The sequence below is a fragment of the Danio rerio genome, chromosome 18, assembly GCF_049306965.1.
Source record: "Danio rerio strain Tuebingen ecotype United States chromosome 18, GRCz12tu, whole genome shotgun sequence".
NCBI classification, from domain to species: Eukaryota; Metazoa; Chordata; class Actinopteri; order Cypriniformes; family Danionidae; genus Danio; species Danio rerio.
The window spans coordinates 22392516-22418317 of NC_133193.1; the positions used below are offsets into that span (position 1 = coordinate 22392516).

Consider the following 25802-nt stretch of genomic DNA (forward strand, 5'->3'; position numbering starts at 1 on the left):
ACATGTGATATATGCTATAGTTTTATAGTATATATTGGTTCCGTGGCAGATATTGTGCTCTTTCTCGCTCTCGTTAACTATCTTAAATAGTTGTGCTAAATGACAATATAAAAGCTTTTTTTAGTCCTTGTGTATTAGATTTAAGATTTGGGTCTCATCTGAAGTCTGTTCTGAAATGAAAGCGTCAGACTTGACGTCATTCGATATAGTTTTTAATGACGCATGACTTGCATTGACAGGTGAAAATCCAATCTACCTGCTTACACTGCAGAGGGCACGGATCCTACTTACACGTACATGGGCCATATCGGATCTGTGCCACATGACAAAAAACAATCGGAATTGAGTCACTTGAACAATGCAGTCCACAAACTACAGTATGTCTCACAACCAAACACATGTGTGAAGTGACATAGAAACAACATAATGTCATGTCGTATATCTTTTGTTATTAACTAATGAGAAAGAAACCTTTAGTGGGGTAGAAATATTACTTATTTTGCTCACCTGTGTTTTGAAGCATATTTCAAAACTTTTTAATTGCATTTCGGGACATGTCACGAAAATACCCATTTTTTTAATTGTTTAAACTAAAATAAGTAAAACTAAAATAAACAAATAAATATGCGCAGCAAAAAAAAGAATTAAAACAAAAAAGGCTACTAATATTTCACAAAAAAGGGACTTGACGTAAGTACTGATATTAATAAAATGATGCTAAAAAAAGAGCTGTTGATTTAACTGGCAGCCGTACGACAAGCTTTCATTCTTATGGCACATAAAACACAGTCGGCCACAGATCTGCTCTCAAACTAAACAAATCTCCGACAATTTCAGTCTGAAAAGTGGATGATTCCTGTGCAATCAATCCTTCTGAACCTTCTCCATTCATCACTCTGTAAATCACTGATGAGCATATTAATAAAAGAACACTACGAAGGCCGCAGACGAGGGGGAAATACACCCACAAAGCCCTCTTTCTTCCACTTGAGCGAGCGGTGGATATAGCTGTGCTGTTCTGCACTCGAGAAAACGTCTAAATTTATCTGACACAGTAAATGGCCAAGCAGACGGCTCTTAGAGAAAGTGTGTGCGCTAACACAGGAGCACAGCTGTGATTCTCCTGACCTTTATGTCGCATGGTGGGGTTGTCCCGCGTTCGGCACTCTCTCCCGTGGGAAACGAAGACATCTCGTCCTAGACAGAGCGCTGGCTGGCCGTCAACACCACACACATAGACGCACACTCTCATAGCAAAGTTCAGGATATTTAAGGACACATGAGAATGGATTATCACTCTCTAATGAAGCATCCAACATCTGGCATGCCCTCAGAGTCGCTTCCCTCAAAAACTAAAAATATGACTAAAGATAAGAAATGTGTCTGCTTTGCCAACATCTATTGAGACAGCCTTCTAAAATGAGCTGGAGGTAACCATGTAAATCCACATCCACCAGACCAAAGATGGACAGAAACTCACCCTTGGCAAACGAAAGCATAGTCACGTGCCAGCTGGTGATTCCTATGAGAAGCAGAGACCAGCCAAGGAAGTCCCCATCTGGCAGAGGGGGATCTGTGCCATACACACACTACCACCTGTGCCCATTCAGCAGGATGCTGACAAAGACAGACAGGCTACATATGATATAAGAGCACGAGAAACACACAAAGAAATAGAGAGAGTATGTATTGACCCAAGGCTTCTGTCAATGTCAGATTTTCTTTTTGCGATTAAAGGTTATTTCACACTGAATATGAAATTTTAGTACATAATTTTCGCACTTTAAAAAATAAATTTGACCTCACGTTGTGTCAATCGCACTGAGACATTATCTCCGAAATGTTCGTCCATTCATTCATTCATTTTCTTATCGGCTTAGTCCCTTTATTAATCCAGGGTCGCAACAGCGGAATGAACCGCCAACATATCCAGCAAGTTTTCTTTGGACTGTGGGGGAAACCGGAGATCCCGGAGGAAACCCACGCGTAGGCAGGGAGAACATGCAGACTCCACACAAAAATGCCAACTGAACCGAGGTTCGAACCAGCAACCCAGTGACCTTCTTGCTGTGAGGCGACAGCACTACCTACTGCGAAACTGCCTCGCAGTGTAAAACATATGGACGTAGTATCCGTGATGTCACCCATAGGTTTCTGAAGAGCGCAAAAGAAGCCACAAGTCAGCGCGGCCAAATGTCACCATTTTGTTTGCGCGTCATCGCACTCACGGCGGGATACCAAACAAGGGAAAAGAGGCGGAGAGTGAGCGGAGCTACAGACACCTGCTGGCATTTTGCTTGGACCTGGCTTTAGACACACTTTACTTTGGGAAAACACTTAATACTTTATCACCTGCGACTTGTGTTCTGACCACATGTGCTTGGTTGTAAACTATATCAATAAAGTGTTTAGTCTTTTAAAAACACTGCTGTAATACATTGAGCCACTAAGCATTGTTCTTATGATGTTTTCCTACAGGAGGAAAACCCGAATTACTTTTAAACACTTCAGATATAGTCTGTGTTAGTAAATGCAAGACTATTGATGAAATCCAGCATAACACTGTATGATAACATTTCAGATGACTGTTCTACAGACTTGCGCCTCAGAAGGCAATCCTGACATGCAGTGAACACGCGATGGCATTTGAAGGAGTGAGACGTGGAGCAGAGACAATCTTGATTCTGAAGGTCATTAACATATGAGCATATTTTTATCATCACATGATTTCTTACAACAAAATCACATGATCTTTTTTAAATGCACATACTGGAATTTGTTTGGTAAAATGTTTCCATCGCAGTTTAAGCGCATCTTTTCTTATCAAATAAAAAGTTTATCCTACTAAGTGATGCACATATGTTTTTATGCACATTTTCATAATGTCAAAATTTATGAGTATCTTGCAATTGCCATCAACTGTTTTTTTTAATGCGCATACCCAAAATGACACTTTCTGCCCTTGGACACTTTATTGCTTTTTTTAAAAATTTGTTTGATTTTAGGTTTCATAAAATAGTTTCTCCTACCGTGACTGTCTCGCTCATCCACTCCGAATGTTAAAGATGCAAAAATATTGAGACGAGAAAATCGTATTATCGTCAACAACTCATGAAAGGGTTAAAGAAGGATTAAGCTTATCAGAGGTATTTCAATGAGCTGAGTAACTCCATATGATTTCCTTTGTAATTTTATGGCTGCCTTTCATCTTCACAGCACGTACATGCCTGTGGAGACACTGAACTCCCTTACATTTCCAACACGCTCTTACACAATAATGAGCTCAACTATATTATTTATGTTCAGGCACACCACATGCACATACTATGAATCAGCCATGTGGTTATTCTTAAAAAAAAAAAAAAAAAAAAAAAGTAAACGTTACGTTAAACATGAAACACAAAAACCGACATATAACTTGACATACACTGGTACTCTTGCAAACACACTCGAAGAACGTGTGAATTTTTAGCTTTTAGGATGTGCCACTGAGTTATCCTAACCTATAAAAAACATTTTAAGAAGCTCTTACCCACTTCATTCAGAAAGGAGGAATGAGGGCTTGTAAAACCCATTCCTTTTTAGTGGGCGCTGCATGACATAGGAGCTTCTACTCCAATAGCCTGCAAAATTGGACACATAGTAATGCAATTCTCCATCAGGTTTCCAAAAGTTTTGAATATTTTTGACTTCACTACTTGGGGCAGCACGGTGGTGCAGTGAGTACCACAATCGCCTCACAGCAAGAGCTTCAGCTGGGTCAGTTGGCATTTCTGTGTGGAGTTGGCATGTTCTCCTTGTGTTCGCTGGGATTTCCTCTGTGTGCTCCGGTTTTCCCCACAGTCCAAAGACATGTGAATTTTGTATGCTAAAATTGACCGTAATGTATTTGTGTGAATGAGTGTGTATGAATGTTTCCCAGTCATGGGTTGCAGCTGGAAAAGCATTCGCTACTTAAAACATATGCTGGATAAGTTGGTGGTTCATTTCACTGTGGTGACCCCAGATATATAAAAGGACTGAGCCGTAAAGAAAGTGTATGAATGAATAATAAAACATAAATTCTCAGAGATGGTTGAATGGTATGCTGATTAGACTGTGCACATCTCTGTTTCAATAAAATTATTTTTGCCTTTTAAAACTTGATGCCTCTTGATTTCACAAACACAGTTTTGTTTACATTTCTCACAGAAATCTCAATAAATTTATAGTCCCAAACAATATTATTCTTTGGCATGTGAAAAGTGAAAGGTTCTAACGGAAGAGTGGCAGTGCTGGAGGCAGTCGGGGACACTGGAACTAATGCGAAAGACAGGTGGCACCATACTTAAGAAAGATACGTGAGTAACTTCACCCCTGGTCTTAACTCCTTCCTGTCAGCTGCTCTGCCCTCTCGTTCTGCACGAGTCTCGAGAACCACCTCCCGGTCCTTCAAATCAGGAATCAAATCTCTCTAACTCCTCTTTCTGACAGCAGAAGGTCACACCACATCCATTAAAGACGCAATCCATCACTGGAGCAACTGACAGGACACTTGCGTTTTAAAGACAGCAGGTGCCATCAGACAAGAAGAGTGCTTTTGGGTGGCCAATGTGGCTCAAATTGGCCAAATCCATGACTCATTTTATATAAATAATATATTATAAATATAAATAGTTAAATAACATATATTATATGATATATATTTTTAAAAACTTATTTAAATGATATGTGTTTTAAAATAAAGCTAATATTTTTATGAGGAAATACTATTTTATTTAATTAATTGTTGTTTTAATTAACATTTTACATGAGCAAGTATTGCTACTGGGACAGAACTCTTTTGTTTATTAATGTTCTTAAAGACACACAGCATGGAAAGGAAAGAGTTTTTACCACAATGCAAATGAATAGAAGTTTTCACTACAGTGCAAAATAAAGAGATTTGCAACCCTTTCTCTAACCAATCAATTTATTTTCAATTTCAGCATGAAGACTTAAAATTGTATATTTATATAAAGACTAAAATTGTAATATGTTACTGCACAATATAAAACATGAAGTCTTAGATCAGGGGTGTCAAACTCCATTTCTGGAGGGCTGCAGCTCTGCAGAGTTTGGTTCCAGCCCTGCTTCAACATTCCTTTCTGTAGGTATTAAACAAGACTAAAGTACTCTATCCGTTTGATTAGCATGACGTCATGCGAAGCGGCTCCCGGGTACAAGTACTGTATCAAACTGCATGGGGAGACTCCACAAATGGCAATAATAAACGTTTACAAAGCAGTGTAATACTTTCCTAAATCATGATCGCAATGTATATATCCATGGTTAGTTTTTTATAAATTGTTCAAATATTGGTGTCTGTCATGCAGCATGTCCAGAGACTGTTGTGTACATCATGATTTGATATAAAATTTACTTTATTGTGTGATATGACCAAAAAGTCATTTCTTGTTGTCACCACCAGCTTGCTTAGATCAGGTCTTGTGCTTGGGTGGATTTGCTCTTCAGTGTTTGAACTTTCAGCAGTAATACTTAAACCACACTGAACTAAATGTAAGTGATTTTTAACTCTTACTAGAACTATGTTAAGCTGCTTTGACACAATCTACATTGTGAAAAGCGCTATATAAACATGAATTAAATTTAATTGAAAAAAAGGGTCATGAACTAATATTTTCTCAATTCAAATGAGTAGCAGCTTGGACCCAGAAACAGTATTCCATATGCCACAACTTAACAAGCAAATTAGTTTGATTAGGTGTGTTTTTTTTTACTTGTCTAAAGAACAAACCATCGTTGTACAATGACTTACCCAATCACCTTATCTTTAACCTAATTAACCAAGTTAAGTTTTTAAATTGCACTTTAATCTGAATATTGGTATCTTAAAAAATATAGAGTAAAATATTATGCAATGTCATCATGCCAAAGATAAAAGAAATGTTATTAAAACTATAATAATTAGAAATGTGTTGAAAAATTGTCTTCCTAAAATTAGGGAAAATATATACAGGGGGCTAATAATAATTAAGGGGGTTCAACTGTATATAATTGAGTCTATTTGAACAGATATTTGTTTACAGATAAGCATGTTGGAAATCTGTTGGAACTAAACTATGCATAGCTGCGGCCCTCCAAGAACTAAGTTTAACACCTGTGTCTAAGATGTTAGCTGTGAGATTTACAATTCTGAATTCTGAGTTTAGACATGAAACAATCAAAATCTGTCATTTTGCCTTTTGAGATTTAGCACATCTGAGTTATCATTATTCTCCCTTCATAACTTGTCACATGTGCTAGAAATATAAATGGTAAGTAGTAAACTCAGAAGAGAAAAAATGTGAAAATGAGGTGGAAAAGAAAAAGCCAAAGTAGCCAGAAAAATTCTCTTTATCTTAACATTGCAAGAACAACTCAGAATTGTGAACAATAAACTCAGAATCGCAAGGGAATTGTCAAACAATTAGCTTTTACCTTTTTTTAAAGAAACTTTATAATGTAGCAAAAACAAGCTTGCGTAAAACTGATGAAGAGATTTTATATCAAATAAATGCTGTTCATTTAAATGCTCGTTTAAAATCTACTCAGATATTAATGTGCTATTACACAGATTTCCAACATGCTTATCTGTAAACAAATTTCTCTTCAAATAGACTCAATTATATAGTTGAACCCCCTTAATTATTATTAGCCCCCTGTATATATTTTCCCTAATTTCAGAAAGACAATTTTAAGCACATTTCTAATTATTATAGTTTTAATAACTTATTTCTTTTATCTTTGGCATGATGACATTACATAATATTTTACTCTATATTTTAAAGATACCATTATTCAGATTAAAGTGCAATTTAAAGACTTAGGTTAATTAGGTTAAAGATAAGGTAATTGGGTAAGTCATTGTACAACGATGGTTTGTTCTGTAGACAACTGAAAAAAAATGCTTAAGGGGCTAAACATATTGACCTTAAAATGATATTAAGAAAAAATGGTTTTATTCTAGCCAAAATAAAACAAAGTAGACTTTCTCCAAAAGAAAATATATTATAGGAAATACTGTGAAAAATTCCTTGCACTGTTCAAGATCATTTGGGAAATATCACTGGAGGGCTAATCGTTTGGAATTCAAATGTTAAGACTAATATATATTATTTATTAGTTTTAATTTCAGAAAGGCCATTCTCATTTCTACCGGTCCTTGACATTAAAAATCCTGAAAACCCTCGCTTTAATAAACAGCCTCTATTTCCATTAAATAACGTGCGTACTTAGACTGATGGTGCCACATTATGCCATCTCTGCCAACTAGCAAAGAGGACACCCACAGCGTCGGAGCGAGAGCATTCGTCATTCCTGCCACGTAACCTGGACTAAGAATCTGACATGTTGTGGACACGCCAGAGCCCCTGAGCGCTCCAAAAAGGAAAGCGTAGTATTCGTGCTGCTTTTTATGAATGAGTGTGGAGAGCGGCGGATGAATCACAACTTCTGTTCAGCGCTAGCCAGAAGGCAGCAGCCAGATCCACACACAGACACACAAAACGTATGCCTACATTCACCAGCATCCACACACAAAGCTACCAGACAAGAAACACACACCAAAAAATAAATGCACAGGAAAACGTGTGAGGTGGAGATATAGGTCTACATGAAGAGTGTGAGCGCATGTCTGTGTAGATTACGTAGTCGACAAAACGGTGAACGCGACCTCGACTTACTAAAAATAAATCCCAGGATTCTCGTCTCTATATTGTGCAAAACTCACAAAGCCTGGAGCTATTCACGCCATTTTGCTACATGTTTAATAGGCTATAAATTCAGAAGCATGACTATGTATATAAGGCATTAAATATGTGGAAACTCATGAATGTATAGAAGGCTGGTTTATTGCTCCACAGCTGCTTTAATCACATGGCAGCTGCTATAAAAAACAAATGCCCTAGTCGTTTTATTCTCACATTGGTATTCATATAACAGAAAATGTCCTTTAGAGCTATACAGTCGCTCAAATTAATAACATGCAAGGACATGGGTTCGATGACAAGCTATTCATGTTTTCTTGCTTTAATATAAAAATCATTGCATTTATCGATTCAGGTTATTTGTCGACGCATTACTATTTTTTACTATGATGTTAAGTTTTTCTTTTCAAGCACATTTAACCATTCACAGAGCAGTAGGTGATTTTATCAACCACTTAGGCTAATCTTAAAATGTTAGTCATGATTTGTTTTTCCTTCAGGACTGGACATTGGACTGGGCGATATGGTAAAAATGCAATCTCTGTAATTATTTTCCATATTGAACAATAACGATATATATTTCGATACAAGTTGTTAATGCTTCCAGATTTTAAAGAGTACTCCAACAATGACTGAAGCCACAAAACTTGAAGGGTCCATTAAATGGCATAACATATTTTCGGATGAAAAATTGTTGATGGCCGAAAATTCGGTACAACTCTAATATCAACACACTTTTGGATTCTTATTATTGTACATTTCTGCTGTGTTATTGGCTTTTAGATCAATATAGAGTAAAAAAGTCCTTATTAACAGCTATGCTTCCATACAAAAATGCGAATTACCTTTAAGCGCAAAACAGAAATATTGCATAAAATAAGAGCGAATAAAGCACCGTTTCCATCTGACAAATCGAAGAGAACAAAATATTCACTTCCGGATTAACTGAAGCCAAATAGAAACAGGAAAAACTGATTTTGCTGCGATAAGAGAAGCTGCGTGAATCTTTTTCTTATTTAATAAATGACTTGCACCTCAGAATATAAATGCAGACACATAATGAACGGGTGGGAGTGTTTGAACAAGTGAGACGCAGAGCACAGATGCTCTTGACAATTCTGGGGGTGATTAATAGTGTAAACAACACAAATACTGGCACTTTAGAATGACTAAAACAAAATTTCAGATGTTTTACAATGTGGTCAGCCTGCTGGTTTGTCCAGTCACACACATTTTTATTATCACATGACTTTTTTAATGTGCATACTGAAATTTGTTTGGTAAAAATGTTTCGATCATAGTTTATGCACATCTTTTCTTATAGAATAAAAAGCCTATATTTTTATGCAAATTTTCAAAATTTATGCGCATCATGGCATTTAAATCAACTAATTTCTTATGGGCATATTGAAAATGCACATAAAATTAGGTGGATGGAAACGTAGCTAATTATACTGACATTCATTTTATTGTGATTTATTATAATATTGTTTATCGGCCCAGCCATGACTGAACTTTTATCAGTCAGTTGCAAAAAGGTTGATTGCTCTAATCTGGATCTGAAAAGCTATGCTGATTACTCCTTGGCCAACTGGTTAAATTATTTTGCCCAGATTTAGGTATTATACACCTGGTCTAAGCCCAGTCTGCAAATTTTTATTTGACAAACTTGAATGAAAGTCAAAAGGTGCGAGATTTGTTCTGACTATCATTCCCTCTATTTAAGCAATTTTAGAGCTTTCTCTTAACAATGTGAGACTAGTTTAGACTTTAATTGATTCAAAAAAAGACCTGGTAGCTTGTTATCAGAGATTTAGTGTTCTGTTCTCTGTAACCATTTACAGTCACAAAGATATGATATCTAGTGCCATAAATTGTGTTCAGAATTTGAGTGGTGTACGGTATCCAAGCCTTTAATTTAAAGTTTCATTTTCTCTACTAATGTATGCCCTGAAGAAGCACCACCTCACTCATCAAAAAGTATAAATGCTATTAAACACCAAAGCAAACAATTGATGAAAAATGAATGCTGTTGTCTTTAGTGAGGAGAGTCCATTTAATTGACAGCATGATCTGAGAAAAGATTTGATCAGATAACTGAAGGAGACATTTTTTGAAAGACAGGAGTACAGTATATTTGTGACAAGAGAAAGACAGCACACCAATTAATTTTGTTTACTTTGAAGAAAAAAAATGAATAAGAAAAAATTTGCCTTCTCAGGAGATGAAAAATGCAACCTGTTTTCCCCATTTCTTCATCACAAAGAGCTTTAGAAAAGTATTAGACATGTAAAACCTCCCACACATGTCTGGGCAAAGCCAATGATTACACACAATCTCCAGGGATTTGACACAGGACACAACATCCTTCTAACAAAAACGGACAGCCCTCTTCAACACCCCCAGGTTGTGTCTTGTGCTTCTCTTTTATCATCCTGAAATGCAACGACTCCGACTGCTGAAGTCTATTCTAACAGCGCCAACACATCCTGATCTTCATATAGCACCATGTGTCTGTTTCTCCCATTACAGAAGTCAACTGAGCACAGTACTCTTTTAGGATTTCAAAATTGACAAAACTTTGCATAACTATGAATATCTGAGCCTCAGAGCCAAACTACTCCACTTGGTGCGCATGCCAAATACTGAAGGTTTTTCAACGTACAGAGAACAGACAAACAGATAGATGAAGGATCCAAAATAGCATTGGTTAATTAAAATACAAACATTCTAGTTAAACTTGATTATACTTTTTCCACTGAGGTAAAATTTTAGAAGAAAGACAGACAGACAATGGAGGATGGATGGATGGATGGATGGATAGATGGATAGATGGATAGATAGATAGATAGATAGATAGATAGATAGATAGATAGATAGATAGATAGATAGATAGATAGATAGATAGATAGATAGATAGATAGATAGATAGATAGATAGATAGACGGACGGAAAGATAAGAGTTAAACATTTATTTTGCTGTTTGTTTAAGCTACTTAATTAAAATTAGCTGAATCAACACAATTCTTGAGTTTTTGGTGGGGGCAACTAAATTGTTTTAAGTTCAATCCACTTGAAATTGTAAAAACAATTAAGTTAACTTAATCGATATGAAGAAACTGTGTGGAACCCACCATTTTTACAGTGTAGATAGATAGAAAAACTGCTGGATTCTACACAATCAATTTGTGTCCGGGCAACGTAAAAGAAGCAAGTTAACTTGCTAGTCTTTATAAATTAAAGTAGATTGGACATAAACAAAGTTGTTCAAATAACAATAAAGTCCTTTTTATTTTACATTAGTAATTTAAACAAACAACAAACATTGTTTTTTTTTAAAATAGACAGACAGACAGACAGATAGATAGAATAAAATTACAGCAAAAGATAGATAGAGCTGGTAGGCAGTCAAACAGGGAGAATAATTGGGAGATGGACTGGGACTTCAGGACTAAGTTGAGAAAATCAGCAACCCTCATGAGGTGGTGAGTTTAGCCATCATTAGACAGCACTATCTGAAGCTGATCTGTGCTTTACACAGGAAAGCTGCAATCTGTGCATTATGTGGCACAGCTGAGGAATGCGAGCAATCCTAGGTATGTGAGACAAAAAGGTTTCATCAGACAAATCAGCTAGACTTTGGGACAACAAGAGCTTTTGTCGTTGTTTAGGGTCGTATAGCAGCCTGTGAAGCCCAGGGGGGCTCAAACCCACGCTCACACCCTGTTTATCCAACAATCCTCTCACCCTCCCCTCTCCAGTCTGGGGCATGCAAGCGTGTTTTTCTGGAGGGAAGACGAGTTTGTCTGGATCAGACTGACCTGAGTGCTGGACAAAAAATTTAATAATAATAATTGTGTGAAATATTGAGGGCATTTTAGGACCATTTTATGCCAGTGATTATATAATTGATGATTATATTGATTATATAATGATGATATAACAGCATAACAATGCAAATAGGCATAAGCAGCTTCAATGGAGAGAAACTTTTCATTCTTAAATCTTATTTAGATTCTGTAATTGTAATTAAATGTAAAAAAAGAAGCAGATGTCCTGCATCCATACATCTCTGCAATGACTCATATAACTTATTAATGCAGTCATCTGGAATGACAAAGAAAGTGTTCATGCAGGACTCCCAGAGTTCATCAAGATCCTTTGGCTACATCTTCAATGCCTCTTCTTTCATCTTACCCTAGACATGCTCAATAATGTCTGGTGACTGGGCTGGTCAATCCAGGAGCACCTTGACCTTCTGAAATGACAATTCAGATCCTGCCACTTGCAGGTGTGGAGAGGTAAATCCTCTCAAACAGATGCATAATGCGAATTCTCGTTTCAGTTGGCTGTTAGTTTGTAGTGTTTAAGCAAAACTTTTTAGACAAGACAGGACCCGATGCTGCAGACATGAAATGTTAAGTATATGTCGCTGTTAGTTCTTTGGTGTTGGCTCGGTGTGTCCCAGGCTTAAGAACCCCATTCAGACCAGATCACAGTGTAGAAGCAGTCATAATAGCCGCACACACACAAAACACACAAACATGCAAGGCCACAAGCTAACAAACAACTGGATGGGTCACTAGAGTAACAGGCGGGCGGGTGGAGGGGACAGGAGTGTAAACAGTGAGAAGAGCTATCTAACGGCTAGAGCTGTTAACAGCCTATGATAACAGTCCCGGAAGAGAGACGGAGGGGAGGAAATGGCAGTAAAACTGTTGAGAGGGGGCCGTAAAGCGGAAAAAACAACAGACAAAATAAGTGGGATAGGAGGAGAGGTTGGCGGGCAGGAGGGAGGAGATTAGGGAGGGCTGACAGTTTGCTCCCCCTCACTGAGGAGTCTTGTTTTTGTGCTTGTACACTTGACATTTCTGTGACATTTCTCCACAACACTTTGCCTCACACGAACCTGGAGATGTCCGTTGGTTGCCTCCTCCCTGCAGACCCCCTCCTATTCCCACCGTCAACCAACCAGGCATTGCAAAACGTCTCCGGAGACAAAGAGCAGACACACACACACACACACACACACACACACACACAAACACAAACACGCACGCACGCTTATGCTCAAGCACACACACAGATTACAAACACACACTAATCGTACCTACTGTCACCAGCAGGGGCTCTGTTTAAACAAAACATGCTCAGTTCTCAAACTCAGATGTTTGTATTTTAATTCATTCAGTGTTTTTTTTTCAGCATCTAAATTTATTTTAAAATAAATTAGAAAAATTAGATGAAGAGTAAATAGACAAGATTATTAATTTGCATACTAAAAGGTACAAGTTATATATTCAGCTGAAGTAAAATGATTTTTACTGCTCTCATATATAGACAACTTGTGTGAATGCTTCCTTTAAATACAGTTTCAAAATTTACTTCATAGTCTCTTTAAATGTATCTTTTCTAAAAGTTCTGCCAGCGTCATGAACAATTTAATCCATTAAAGACTTTTACTGGTAGCCATTTGTAGTGTCTAATCAAATAAAGAAAATTAAATACATCTCAACATGGTTACAGGCCTGTATGCAAGCTTATGTCATGTGTAAACATTTCACTCGTATGATGAATAGTTAGCTAGCAAAATTTTGAGTGAAAAGCTAAACTAGTATGTTAATTAGGTACCAGTATTCTATTCAACTAGTAATTAATATTCAACTAGTATGTCTTATACAGGCCCGTAGCTAGCCTGGTAAAAGGGATGGTTCTTTTTGGAGCTTTTTGCAGTCAATTGCCTCATTTTCCACTTAATTCTGAGATTTAAATACTGAATTTAGGTGACATTTTAAGCACTATTTTTAGCTGGATTAGCTTGTCGGATGGTCATCATAACCACACTTTTTGATGTGCCAAAAATATTTCCTAAATAATTAGAATAAAGAAATATGACAAATATTTATTTTTACAATACAAATTCATTACATCATATCACATAAAAAAGTTTAAAATTAAAAACTGAAGCCTATTGTAATTTTTAGGCAAATAACAAACTGGCCAGCACATTCAACTTTCAGAATTTGGCCATTTAAATAAAAAAAATTAAACATAAGAATAAGAAGGAGAAGAAGAAGAAGAAGAAGAAGAAGAAGAAGAAGAAGAAGAAGAAGAAGAAGAAAACAAAATAGTATTCAAATTGGTTTTAATATTAGCGTCTTTTGGTGCTTCACACTTTTTTATTGCTCTTGTTTTCTTCCAAGATTAAGGTCCAAGATTTAAAGAATAAAAGTTACTTGTCACTTGTTTTCTCTATTTAAAAACAATACAGTCGTGAAAGAAGACTTCAGTTATGTCAGATGTTTTCTTGACTAGCTGGATGTTGGACTCTAAAAAAAAAAAATTGTTTGAATTGGCCAAAACATATAAGCTAAAGTCACACCAGGGTTCCGTTTGGTCTTAAAGCCTTTTTTGATGGGTTATTTTTACTATTTATGATGGCATAGCAGTCATAAAAGCAAAAAATAAGCTCATGAATAGAACAAATGGGACAAATTCTGGACCTTTGTCACTGAGGGGTGCGTCTTCCAAACCGCCCAAACCTTCCCTGGCTATAGGCCTGTTATATACAACCAACTACAGGATTTGTAAACAAGCACCAATTAAAAATTTCCAACCAATGCAAACTATAGTTACTAGACAAATCAAAATTAGTCATTACTTCCGAAATGAACTCAAGGCTTTTTACAACCCCTTTGAACAAGTTTTTGACCAGAACAAAATCAAAATCCATTTTCTTATAGCCGCAGCTAGATTATCCGAGCCATGAGCAGGTTAGCAAACACAGATTCAGGCAGCGTGAAGACAAACAACCCAGCAATTGGAAATTGCATTACAAATGGAAAGTCCATAAACTCCAGACACACGCATGCATACACAGAGGTGACGGTAACAAGTGCATGCAAGAACAGGCAAGGAATGCTTTAATGGTCTTACATTTCAGAAAAAAAGCAGACAATAGTGCTGCTGTGGACACCCTCATCTCATAACAAACAGGCAGCGTCTCGCGCACATACGCAGGAGCTGATCGCCGATTGGTTGTAGACAACAACTCTTGGTGCAGTAATTAGAGAGAGAGGACTGATCCAAATTGACTACAAAACCACTGTGTGCCCTTGAAGAAACATCTGTGTCGAAGAAAAACAAGGCAATTATGCCGAGGGGTGGAGAAGACTGTCCTGTACAGAGAGACAGACGGGCTGCACTGACAGACAAGAAAGTTCGATTAGCTTTAGCAAATCACTTATTTGAACAGTTTGAATAAAATCAGACACCATTTGATTTCATAATCCCGCTTCAAATTCCGCTTTATCACAGAACTTGTTTCCGTTTAAGCATGGCCACAACAACTCTAAAAGCTTTCAATCATAAAGTCAAGAATGATCGACTCGCATGTATGTATTAGAGCTGTGCGGTTAATTAAAATCATATCAAAATCACTTTTTGGACAATTTCTAAACTGCCTTAGAGCATGATTTTCCTGCAGTATGGTATTTGAACCAATCATAACGCAGCATTCCTATACATAGGCGCAAGAACAGGAGACTGAATAGCCTGCATATACAGGGATGATGTGTTCAGCACAGGAGGACTTGGTGCCAAAAAAGTCAACATCTGTGGTATGGGATTAACTTACTTTGGATACAGAAAGGCTGATGTATGGCAGAATTAACTAATCTGTAAGTCAGTCATATATTGCATGGAAAGTGGGAGCGTGTCACCAAATTCCCTTTAACGCAAGTCATTTCACTCGGTGGCTAATACTGGCTATCTTTGAAATGCCTCCCGGGCAGTGTGTGCGGGCATTCTGTCTGAATGAGAAAACATTAAATTCTCCCAAATTGCTTGCCAATTTACGATTGAATTTCATATAAGGAATCACCAATTAAATTAAACAACAACTGCCCTTTTAGTTTTATTTCTAAACGTCCAAATCACACAAAATCTGCAGAAACTCACGTCTGGTCCAAGCCTCTCCCCCAGAGTATCGCCAGACTATAGCAATAGATGACAGGCTCCTGTACTAGAAGGTGGGCTTTTTTCAGCATATAGCAATCGATGATTGGCTCCTGTACTAGTAGGCAGGGCTTTATTCACCATATTGACAGTTACACTTTTCCCCATTCAAAAAGATACGAGTGACCTGTCTTCTGTATTCTATAGTCATTGGTGTCGCTTCCTTTAGCATTATCAACATGCTTTGCACAGCTTGGTGACTGTTTTCTCAGAGGATGACAAACTAACAAAACATTGTTGCAGTTGCGATACAAGTTTAACGTATGGAATGAATTAAAAAGCTCTTGGTGTTTGGGTGTCTTGTGTTAATCTGAGGTAACGGAAATGTGTATATCCCATAGAAAGTATGAAGCTGATCGGTCATATCTTGTTATGTGACTCGCGGGACGACATTCTGAAAAGTTAAAGTTTGTCTGAAAAGAGATGTTTTCAGTTGGGTGCACCTGGCATGCACGTGTGTGCCGCTCTCAATAAGTGCATGCAATCCATGCGCCCCCATTGGAAATAATGGACTTGTGTGCGCAAAAGACCTGATGTGTGAATGGCCTATTTCACGCCAGCATTACAAAGAAGTCTATAATCTATGCATGACAAAACAAATCTGTGAAAACACACGCAACTACTTCTGATATTTGGTCGAGCAGAAAATCGGAGCCTTGCGTTACTTGAGTTTGACGGAGTGCTCACATACCCACACATTTGTTTTGCTGTAGGTCTGTTCTAGAGACAATTCTTAGAGCTTTACTACATGATTTGCATTTTACTTTGTGTTTTAGAGACAAGTTACAGGTCTTTGATAAGGTTCTATTTGTTTTTCAGATTCACAATGTAAACCGATTTAAATCGCAGTATTGTTCAAGAAAATCATTATAGGTTTCTTTTGCCCATATCGCACAGCCCTTGTGTATATTGTGACAAAAAAAAGGTAAAAATGAGATTTCCAATGAAGCTAGATTAGGAAATTTGGTTTCTGTATGAAAGATTGGTTGACAAATAGTACAAGCTGACATACAAAGATGCCCTAGAAGTCATCAAGTGATTGCACAAATAAATAAAACTATGAATATAAAGTCAAGAGAATCCGTTTTGAATTCCTGTTCAATGTTTCAAATCATCTTTGTAACATCCTCAACAAGAAATAAAACAAGTCAATGGGGGAAGTTTAGACACCCCTCAGTTCCATCATTTATCTATGCTATTACCTCTCATGAGGTTCAATCCTTCCCACAAACGTTTGTGCCTCAAGAACACAGCAAGTTGTCAACAGCTCATAAAGCATATGGAAATGTGGGTTGTCATTTTCATAGACAAATTGTTGATTCCTTTCAAGCACCGTTTGGAAACACTAACGGAAAGCATACACAATTGGACAGGTGGCAGCCCAGTGCCTGTTCCAGTAAGTTCTTTAGAGAGTACAGATCTATCAGTCGGACTATTAGTTTGTCCTTTCTGCTGTGACTACCAGTCAAAGTCTTTGTTCGGCTGTTTGAGCCTTGGATACAGGTGACTCACACCTCCCCACCTTTGCAAAGGCAAAAACGCAGCATTCAGGCACAAGATTACCATACTGAACAGGTGTGCAAGTGAGCAAGTGCTGACACGATGTGGGCAGGACTGCCGGGAAGAAACTGTACCAGGACTGCAGAGGGGAGTCGCTGGAAAAAAAAAAAGGACACTCATGAACGGAGTTGTTGACGTGGATCAAATCTCCTGTTAAGGTCGCAGCATGTCACATCCGCACCTTCTAAATGTGTCCTCCGTGTTATTGTCAAATTCAAAGAATTCCAACAGCAACAACAAACACTACAGCTGTAAAGAAGTATGTCTTTGAGGAGGGCTGATTTCCTCTGTTTGTTTTCAGGCAGAGGGAAAGGCATCTCTGCGAGCCTGAGACTTGCACGGTCTGTAGGTCTCTTGAAGGCCAGGGGTGGGAGAGCGCTGTAGTGTTCTCATCCATTATGCTTTTCCCACCATTCTTGTGTGCATGGGAGAGGAAGAGGGAGCAAACATTCATAAGGGTTTCTTACTTTCCCAGGCATTCCTGGTTAGATGTAAGAGACACACTGGCATTCATATCTACTGACCTCAAGACTACAAAGATAAGACATTTTCAGGTAATTTTCTCATATTCTAATGATCCTCTTCGAAAATGGATGTATTTTGGGCTTCAAAGCACAATTGCGTTATATGACAAGTCAATATTTCAAACCAAACCTCAACTATGAATTAAGCAAATCCATCTAAAATAATATAATCAAATTAGAATAAAGACAACTGTTATAAGATAAAACAAATATTTAAAAAGAAAAAATTTCATTAGACTAACAAAATTAAGCTTTTCAGTAGTTGATGCAACAGCAAGATCCCTCAAAACCACACAAGCAACATTTGAACATGGTTCTAGCAGCTGACAAATGGCCCTTTCCGATGATTACTGTCAACACCAGAGAGATAAACATACAAACAAAGAAATATATTTGCTTAAAGCAAAAACTTACAAAAGTATTACCAAAAAGTCCAAACCCCAAAACAGAAACATTTAAGTATTTACTAGAAATGCAATTTTTTCTTCTTTTTTTTTAAAGTCTGAAATATAAAAAACTGAAAAGCACTTTGAACTGATCAGTGTGATCGGCTCTTAAGAGTGAACTGACATTCTCAAATGATGTTTATTTTAAAATTGTGAATAAATACATTCTCTATAACATTTATTCACATTCAGACATTTTTTAGCAATATTTACCTTTAAAAAGTTACTCAAATATATCGGAACATACTGTACAATAGGGTTGTAACAATATACCGGTATGACGGTTTACCACGATTTGAACGTGCACGATTATCATACCATGAACAATTGCATATCAACGGTTTTAACCCTTAAAGACCGAGACAGCCGCCCGCGGCTAAAAATAAGTATTGCTCTTAAATGTTTAATAACTTTTGATCCGCTGATCTGATTCATACAATTCAAAGATTGGCATAAAGAAGAGAATCTCAGCTTTCCAGTGCTGTATCACATACCATTCGCGGACTTTCAGAGGCTCCGGAATCAGTGCGGTTACGTCATCAAAATTTGACAACGCTGATTTGACAAAGAAACGCTCGTCACTGTGTCTCCGGACAAACCAGACATAATACATTGATGCATTGTCCCTCCTCCATGCCCAGATTGGTTCAAACTCGCTATATCACAACCAATAAGCATAGGTTTCACTTTTGTTTGTGGACCAACACTGAGCTTTTTGAACAACACGGAATGAGAGATAGGCTGTACATTTCTGCGCGGCTAAATAAAACGCAAAAAAAAAGTTTTGCATGAAATAATTCTCATACTAAGTACTTTTGCATGCACAGCAGCACAGAAACATGACAAAACAGTGACACAGCAAAGACGAACTGCTGCTCTTGCTGTTTTCAAAAGACACAAATGAAGATGCAGCTGTTTGTCTGCATTGCATACAACCACATCCAAATCCATATCCACAGACAACCATATCCATGCTGGCACATAAAACCTAAGGATGTTCCATATTGAATCTAGTTTCGTTATGTAACTATTTATAGTACAGTAAATATTTATATCTATTTTTTACTGAGGATTTGCAACATGTTTATTTGGACTTTGACACATTATTTATTATTTTTTTATTTGTTCATTGTACAAGTGGACACATTCTCTCACCTCAGCGGTCAAGATTAAGTCCTGAAAATCTCAACATGCTTACATTTCTTCATCACAACCTAGACTGAAAAAAACAACGCTTTAAATACATGTTTACAGCCATAAACTTGGTATTGCACTTTTGGTCTCCCATTTATCCTGCTTATAAGGAAGGACAGTTTAAGTTTATTTTTGTCTAATCTTAAAAGACCCTGCTTGTTTATTCCTTCTAATTTAATTTATTAAAATGGGAGATTTTTCAGTTTATTTTTATAAAAGACTTCTATAGTTCTATTAAAATGGTTCTTTCAAAAGTTTGTTGAAATAAAACCTTTGTTCAGTCAGAAAACATGTTCTTATTCTTTTCAGGGTCTTTGCTATGAGAATTACTATTTAATACCGTATACCGCGAAACCGTCAAACCGTGGTATTGTTTTAGACGATTATCATACCGTAAAAAATTCATACCGTTACAACCCTACTGTACAATAAGGTTGTCACAATACCATAAATGTATGTCACAATACTATAGCAGCTGAAGTGTCATGATACCAAGTAGTATTCAGATACTGTAATTTATAACTCAAATTTATGAAATGAAGCAAACTGTCCGAAATATTATATTTTATATGTTATAATTCTTATATTTTACTATTAATTTAACAAAAAAATATTATTTGTGTTATTTGACATTTGCTGTTTTATTTAGTGACATTTCCACATGCAGAATTAACCTTTGTGGAACCATTAATGAAGATACTACCATTTACAAACTACAGTGACATCAGTATTTCTTACGGTACTACCATAGTATCAGTAAACCATGCAACTCTACTATAGAAAATGTGCATTACCCAGTAACTCATTAAGTTAAAATGGTCATTGGGTAATGGCTATATTCTGTCCATTTATCTCAATCTATTACTTGTATAAAACATTACAAAATGTCATAAATCACCAAACTTCACCAGCAATCACAAAGAAAAGGTTAAGCTTCAACAGTGCAGTATTCAAAACTTCACTTTTTTCTGGATAATATTCCAATGAATAAAGGTCATTGTTTTCATACCCTACTTTATTATCAGGACCCTCAACCTTCAGCTACTGTCAAAACCTTTGATGAATTGGTAGACAGTCTCTCTGAACACAACATAGATTACACTAACCAAATATTGACCTGGCAAGACCCTGCCAAACAGACAGCCCTCCAGTTCCCAAGCAAAGCAAATGGTATCCTTTCATCACTTAAATGCTAAACTCGCATTAATCTTAAGCAAGCATTCAGTTTAACCATTCATTCAAATCCAATGTGAAGAAATCTTAAAGCCAGCACATGTGAAACCATCAGAAATGTGAAACCATCAGAAAACCTTAAATCTCAGCTCAGTTCTTACCTTTCTGGCAGTGGTTAGAGGTCCAGCAGCGATAACTGTAGTTGTCATTGAAACTGGTCCTTATGCAATGCGGTCTATCCTCATTGATGCCTGGACAAACATCTCCGCATTCTTTGGACTGCTTGTTTCCAGCGATGTAGTTGTTAAACTCTGCATCCATAAGGAGTGACCAGTCAACCGAATCCAAGTAGCACAGCTCTGGGTTCTTTTCGATTCGGATGGCCCCTCTGGTGATGTTCCTCAGGTTATACAGACCGATATCTTTCAGGCTGGTCATTTCGAAGATGACCAGGGCGTAGTTGTAGAATAGATTGCGTCCTCGGATGACGTTGAGGTTAGGGAAGAGCACACTCAGGCTGTCCAGACCGGAGACACGGAACAGGAGAATGTAGTCCGTTACCATGGTCAACTTGGGGAAGGACAGTGTGCGAAAGTGTTCCTGGTTGAGGTTGTTGTTCTTGTCTCCAATAAGGAGAATCTGCAGGTAGCCTTCCACCACCGTGCAGTTTTCCAGCTTCTTGAACTCAGTGATGTCATTGCGGATATCAATATGAGGACCACAGACTGAAACAAAAAAAATACAATTAGATTAATATAATGAAATTTAAACTTGTAAGGTTTCTAGGGATGCACCGATATTGAGTTTTTGACCAATACGTTTACCAATAAATCTGATTAATTAGGCCCATAGCCCATATTTTAGCTGAAACACATTTTCTGCGCATTTCCTAAACAAAAGGCATTTGATTTCGAAAAAAAAAGTTCGAACTGATCTTTGTTGAACTTTCTTAACTAACTATTTTTCTCTATGGCCAACTTTCTTTATAAATAAAGTCTACTGCGTAACAACAAACAAATGCATCAAGCAACCAAGTAACCAAGCATTAGCCAATATTAAAATACCAGTAAAATATCTAGAAAAAAGGCAGGCAGCAAGCACAAGAAGTGGTTCAACAAGCGGAAATAATACATAATTTATCAGCTTAAAGATATTGGCATAATTAAAAAAACACATTAAAAATAGCATTTATCTGCCAATATACATATGGATGATAATATATCATGCATCCCTATAGAAGTCAAACATATCTAGATAAACAGTATGTTATTCAGTCTTACTATCGATGAGATATATATAGGGCGTACTCACACTATATACGCTTGCCTTGAACCATGCCGAAGCTCGTTCGCGCCTGAGCCCAATTTAGAGCACTCACACCTCTCAAAAAAATCGGAAAACACGCATGGGAATGGTTTGAATAGCATAGTGTGAGTGTGCCCTTAGTCAGAGAATTACACACTTCTGAAGGTATAATGCTAACTCACGGCAATTTACAACTTTTTTATTTAGTGGCTAATTTGTATGAATTTGTACTACCTTATTCACACAATTTAGTACAATTCCCCAATGACGGTAGGGTTTAAGGGTGGGGTTGGGTTCCATGCCTCCTTTTAAAAATCGTATATTTTTGTACAACTGAACTCAAATTCATACAAATTAGTAGAGGTGTGAACCTACACTGGTCTCATGGTTTGGTTTGGTTACGATTATCATGCAATCAATTCGGTTCAATTCGATATCTCTGTGCGTCACGGTGCATTGATGATGCTTTCCATACACAGTTTTATATTATAATTCACAGCAATTCTTGTATTAAAATATAGAAATATATTAATATTTATATATTATTTGTCATACAATTTTGTCCTTTAATTCAGTCAGACTTATAAACTATACATTTAAAAACTCAAGTACATGCACAGAACAACATGAGCATTTATAGCAAATAAACATATATAAATATACCGCTCGCTTTCTGAGCATTGTCTAGCGAGTTCTTTCTTACACTCCTATAATTGGTCACATGCTCAACAGAAAGGGCTGCGATTGGCTCTAATGCTCTGGCACTGTTCCCCGACGAGTGACACTAATAAACAGCAGTGGCGATCACAGGTGATCCATGATAGACGTGGAGGAGAAAACTTGCTATGCAGACAAGCTTGTGTCTGTATACATAAGTATCGCTGTAACAGCCGAAATGGGAAGAAACTTTACCTCACGCCAGTAGGTAAAAGGGCCACAGCGAGAGAGAGAGAGAGAAATGTTTACGCTTAGTTTCTTCTTCAACAATGAAACAGGGGCTTCTGCTGTAAGTGGCAGTGAAAGACTGTCCAGCAAACACACACGCAGTAACTTGTGCACAGTTTCTGTCTGTGTTTTTAAGTAGTTTGAGCGTTTTAAATACTCATTCGCCTCCCTTGCCATAGTACACTACTGCGACATAGCGCATGTGAGACGAATGACATCAGTACACTAGATATGATTATAACTGAACCGATAACGAATTGTCTGCGTCTGCATCGCAGTGCACCGAAGAAACTATTAATTTTGACACCCCTACAAATTAGCTACTAAACTGACAATAGTAAAATAGTTACTTTTCCTCAAGAGATCAGGCTGGAAGGTCACAACTGACAAATCAGAATAAGGGCTGGGTGAGTAATCGAAATGCAATTACAACTGCAATTGAGTAAAGTTGCCATAAACATGTTGTCAGGGAAGCACGGTTCTGTGTTCAGTAGTAAATTTCCTTTGAAAGAGAGGGTACTCTTGCGGAAAACTGCAGATAAGCTAAGAAGAAAAAACACAGGAAATTCTCATAGCACTGCATTATTTGATTCCTTCATTGATTCAGCATGATTGAAAAATCACACGACTATGAAATCATCTTACAGAAAGATTTATTTCAAATGCTCGATTGAAGTTATGAAGTGATTTTGGATTACAAACATATTATATTTGGTATTTAAATATGCAGAATGTACCACGTAGGGCCGTAGTTCATTGTGATCCTACGCAAACATCTGTCATAATCACAAAATATTTATCTTGATGTCCTTATAGTCCGATTAAATTAAGTTGAATTTGAACATGAACATGATTAATCGCCCAGCCCTAATCAGAACCAAATATTGCAGTGAGAGTAAAATATTAACATTTATTCTATTTTAAATGTTAAATGCCTAAAAAAAAGCATGACTTAAGTGAGGCTAATGTATCCGATGTCACTTGTGATGAGCGGGGAACAGTGGAAATATAATCTGGGAACATGCTCTTAATTTACAGTAGCTTTGAAAGGGATCTGCAGAGTTATCCAATATAACCCCATGGACACCGTAACGCTCCCAGAATTAGGACTGACTGTGTTGTCACTTCACATCAACATGAAATGCAAACTGACTCTGTTATTGCATGGTCTGGTTGTGTGCAACTTCTGTAAGATCTGCAAACTTTAATTAAAACATAATAACTTTCTTTTCATATGAAACTGTTTTTCATTACCCTCTGACATTTTTCTGATCTAATTCAGGCTAAAAAAAAGAATGCAGAGGTGCAAAATTAAATGACTTTAAAACACTTTGAATGACTGAAATGGAAGGCATTCTGATTCCTATTCATGGGTATATAAATAGAAAGGCACATTGGATTAGTCAAAATTGGATGAACAACCTATGCACGAAACACACACAAGCGCTTGCAAATCAAATAAATTTAATTCATCACAATTCATTACCCTCTGCAATACAGATTAGGGCTACACAATATATAGTTTCAGCATCCATATCGCAATGTGAACCTTCGCAATAGTCACATCTCACTATTCTATCATTTTGCAAGTGTTTTTTAAGGCCTCGGACTGTGTGAGGGTTTTAAAAGTATTCAGACCTAAGAAATTGTACTGTTTTTAACTTTGACAAATTAATAACGATCAATTCTATTGAATCGTTTATAAAACAAAGACTATGCAGTATTATTTTACATTTGATTATTCAATTCTTCTTGAAAAACAATAAATTTATGTTCATATAATTGGTATCTTTTTCTTTATTGAATTTTATGGATATGCACTCCTGTACAAAATCATCCCAATCAATCTAAAATTATAAATTCTTTTCAAATATTTATTCAACACTCAATCAAGTAAATATGTATTCATATGGCAATATTTCGCAGAATAAAAAATAAATATATATATATTTTTTTTGTAAAAAAGCAATGTTAGATTTTTCCAATATTGTGCAGTCCTAATACAGATATTGTATACACCATTATCGCAATACTATAATTTTTCGATATTTTATGGACCTCTGATTTATATCGGGCCACAATTTAGTATGAGACAACACCATTTCACAATTCAGGTGGAGGTTTTTTGCCTACAACATCCTTTATAATATATTCTCACTGAAATTACAGAAAAGTGTGGGTGTAAAATTGTCTACATGAGATGTTAGACATTCTATTATACAACCATCATTCTAATTATTAATTTTTTAAACTTTTTTCTCACATAAACTGTTCGTTTAATCATGTTTAATTTTTCATGTTTTAAAACTGAAACATATTCAAGCATTAATTGTTCACAACAAGAAAATTGTAAATCATGAATTTAGTTTTTTCCTTCCATTTCAACTTTACCCATCCAACAAAGGCTATGTTTCCATCCAAAAATGTGAATTAAATTTATGAGCAAAACTGAAATATTGCATAAAAGACATGCAAATTAAGCAGTGTTTCCATCCAAAGAGTCAAAGAGAACAAAATCATCACTTTCTAATTAACTGGCACCAAATATCAACAGTAAAAACTAAATTTGCTGCAGTAGGAGAAGCTGCAAGAATCTTTTCTCTATTTAATAAATTACTTGCACCTCAGAAGACGATGCCAACACGCAATGAACAATTGGTGATGTTTAAAGACGCGACACAGATACTAGACAGTTCTGGAGGTAATTGAAATATAAAAACACCAATACTGAAATGGTAAAGATATTTTAGAATAACCAAAACAACATTTCAGATGTTTTACAGTCTGCGCAGCCTGCTGATTTGTCATTTGACAACATTTTTATTATCACATGACCTCTTATAATAAAATCATATGACTAATGTGCATACTTGAATTTGTTCGGTAAAAGTGTTTCCATCATAGTTCATGCT

At 36.7% G+C, this 25802-nt stretch overlaps 1 protein-coding gene and 1 long non-coding RNA gene across 4 annotated transcripts in view; one reads left to right on the forward strand and one right to left on the reverse strand.

Annotated features, from left to right (window-relative positions):
* The window catches only part of igf1ra (insulin-like growth factor 1a receptor), a 166259-nt gene that overhangs the window by 122029 nt on the left and 18428 nt on the right, over window positions 1-25802 (reverse strand). For all 3 annotated transcript variants that reach the window (XM_073928786.1, XM_073928785.1, NM_152968.1), the window contains 1 exon segment: window positions 20802-21365. In XM_073928786.1, coding sequence (XP_073784887.1) covers window positions 20802-21365 — 564 coding nt within the window.
* On the forward strand, window positions 16933-20824 carry si:ch211-200o3.1. Its single transcript, NR_186773.1, has 2 exons — window positions 16933-18531; window positions 19901-20824. It is a non-coding gene; the product is annotated as a si:ch211-200o3.1 (long non-coding RNA).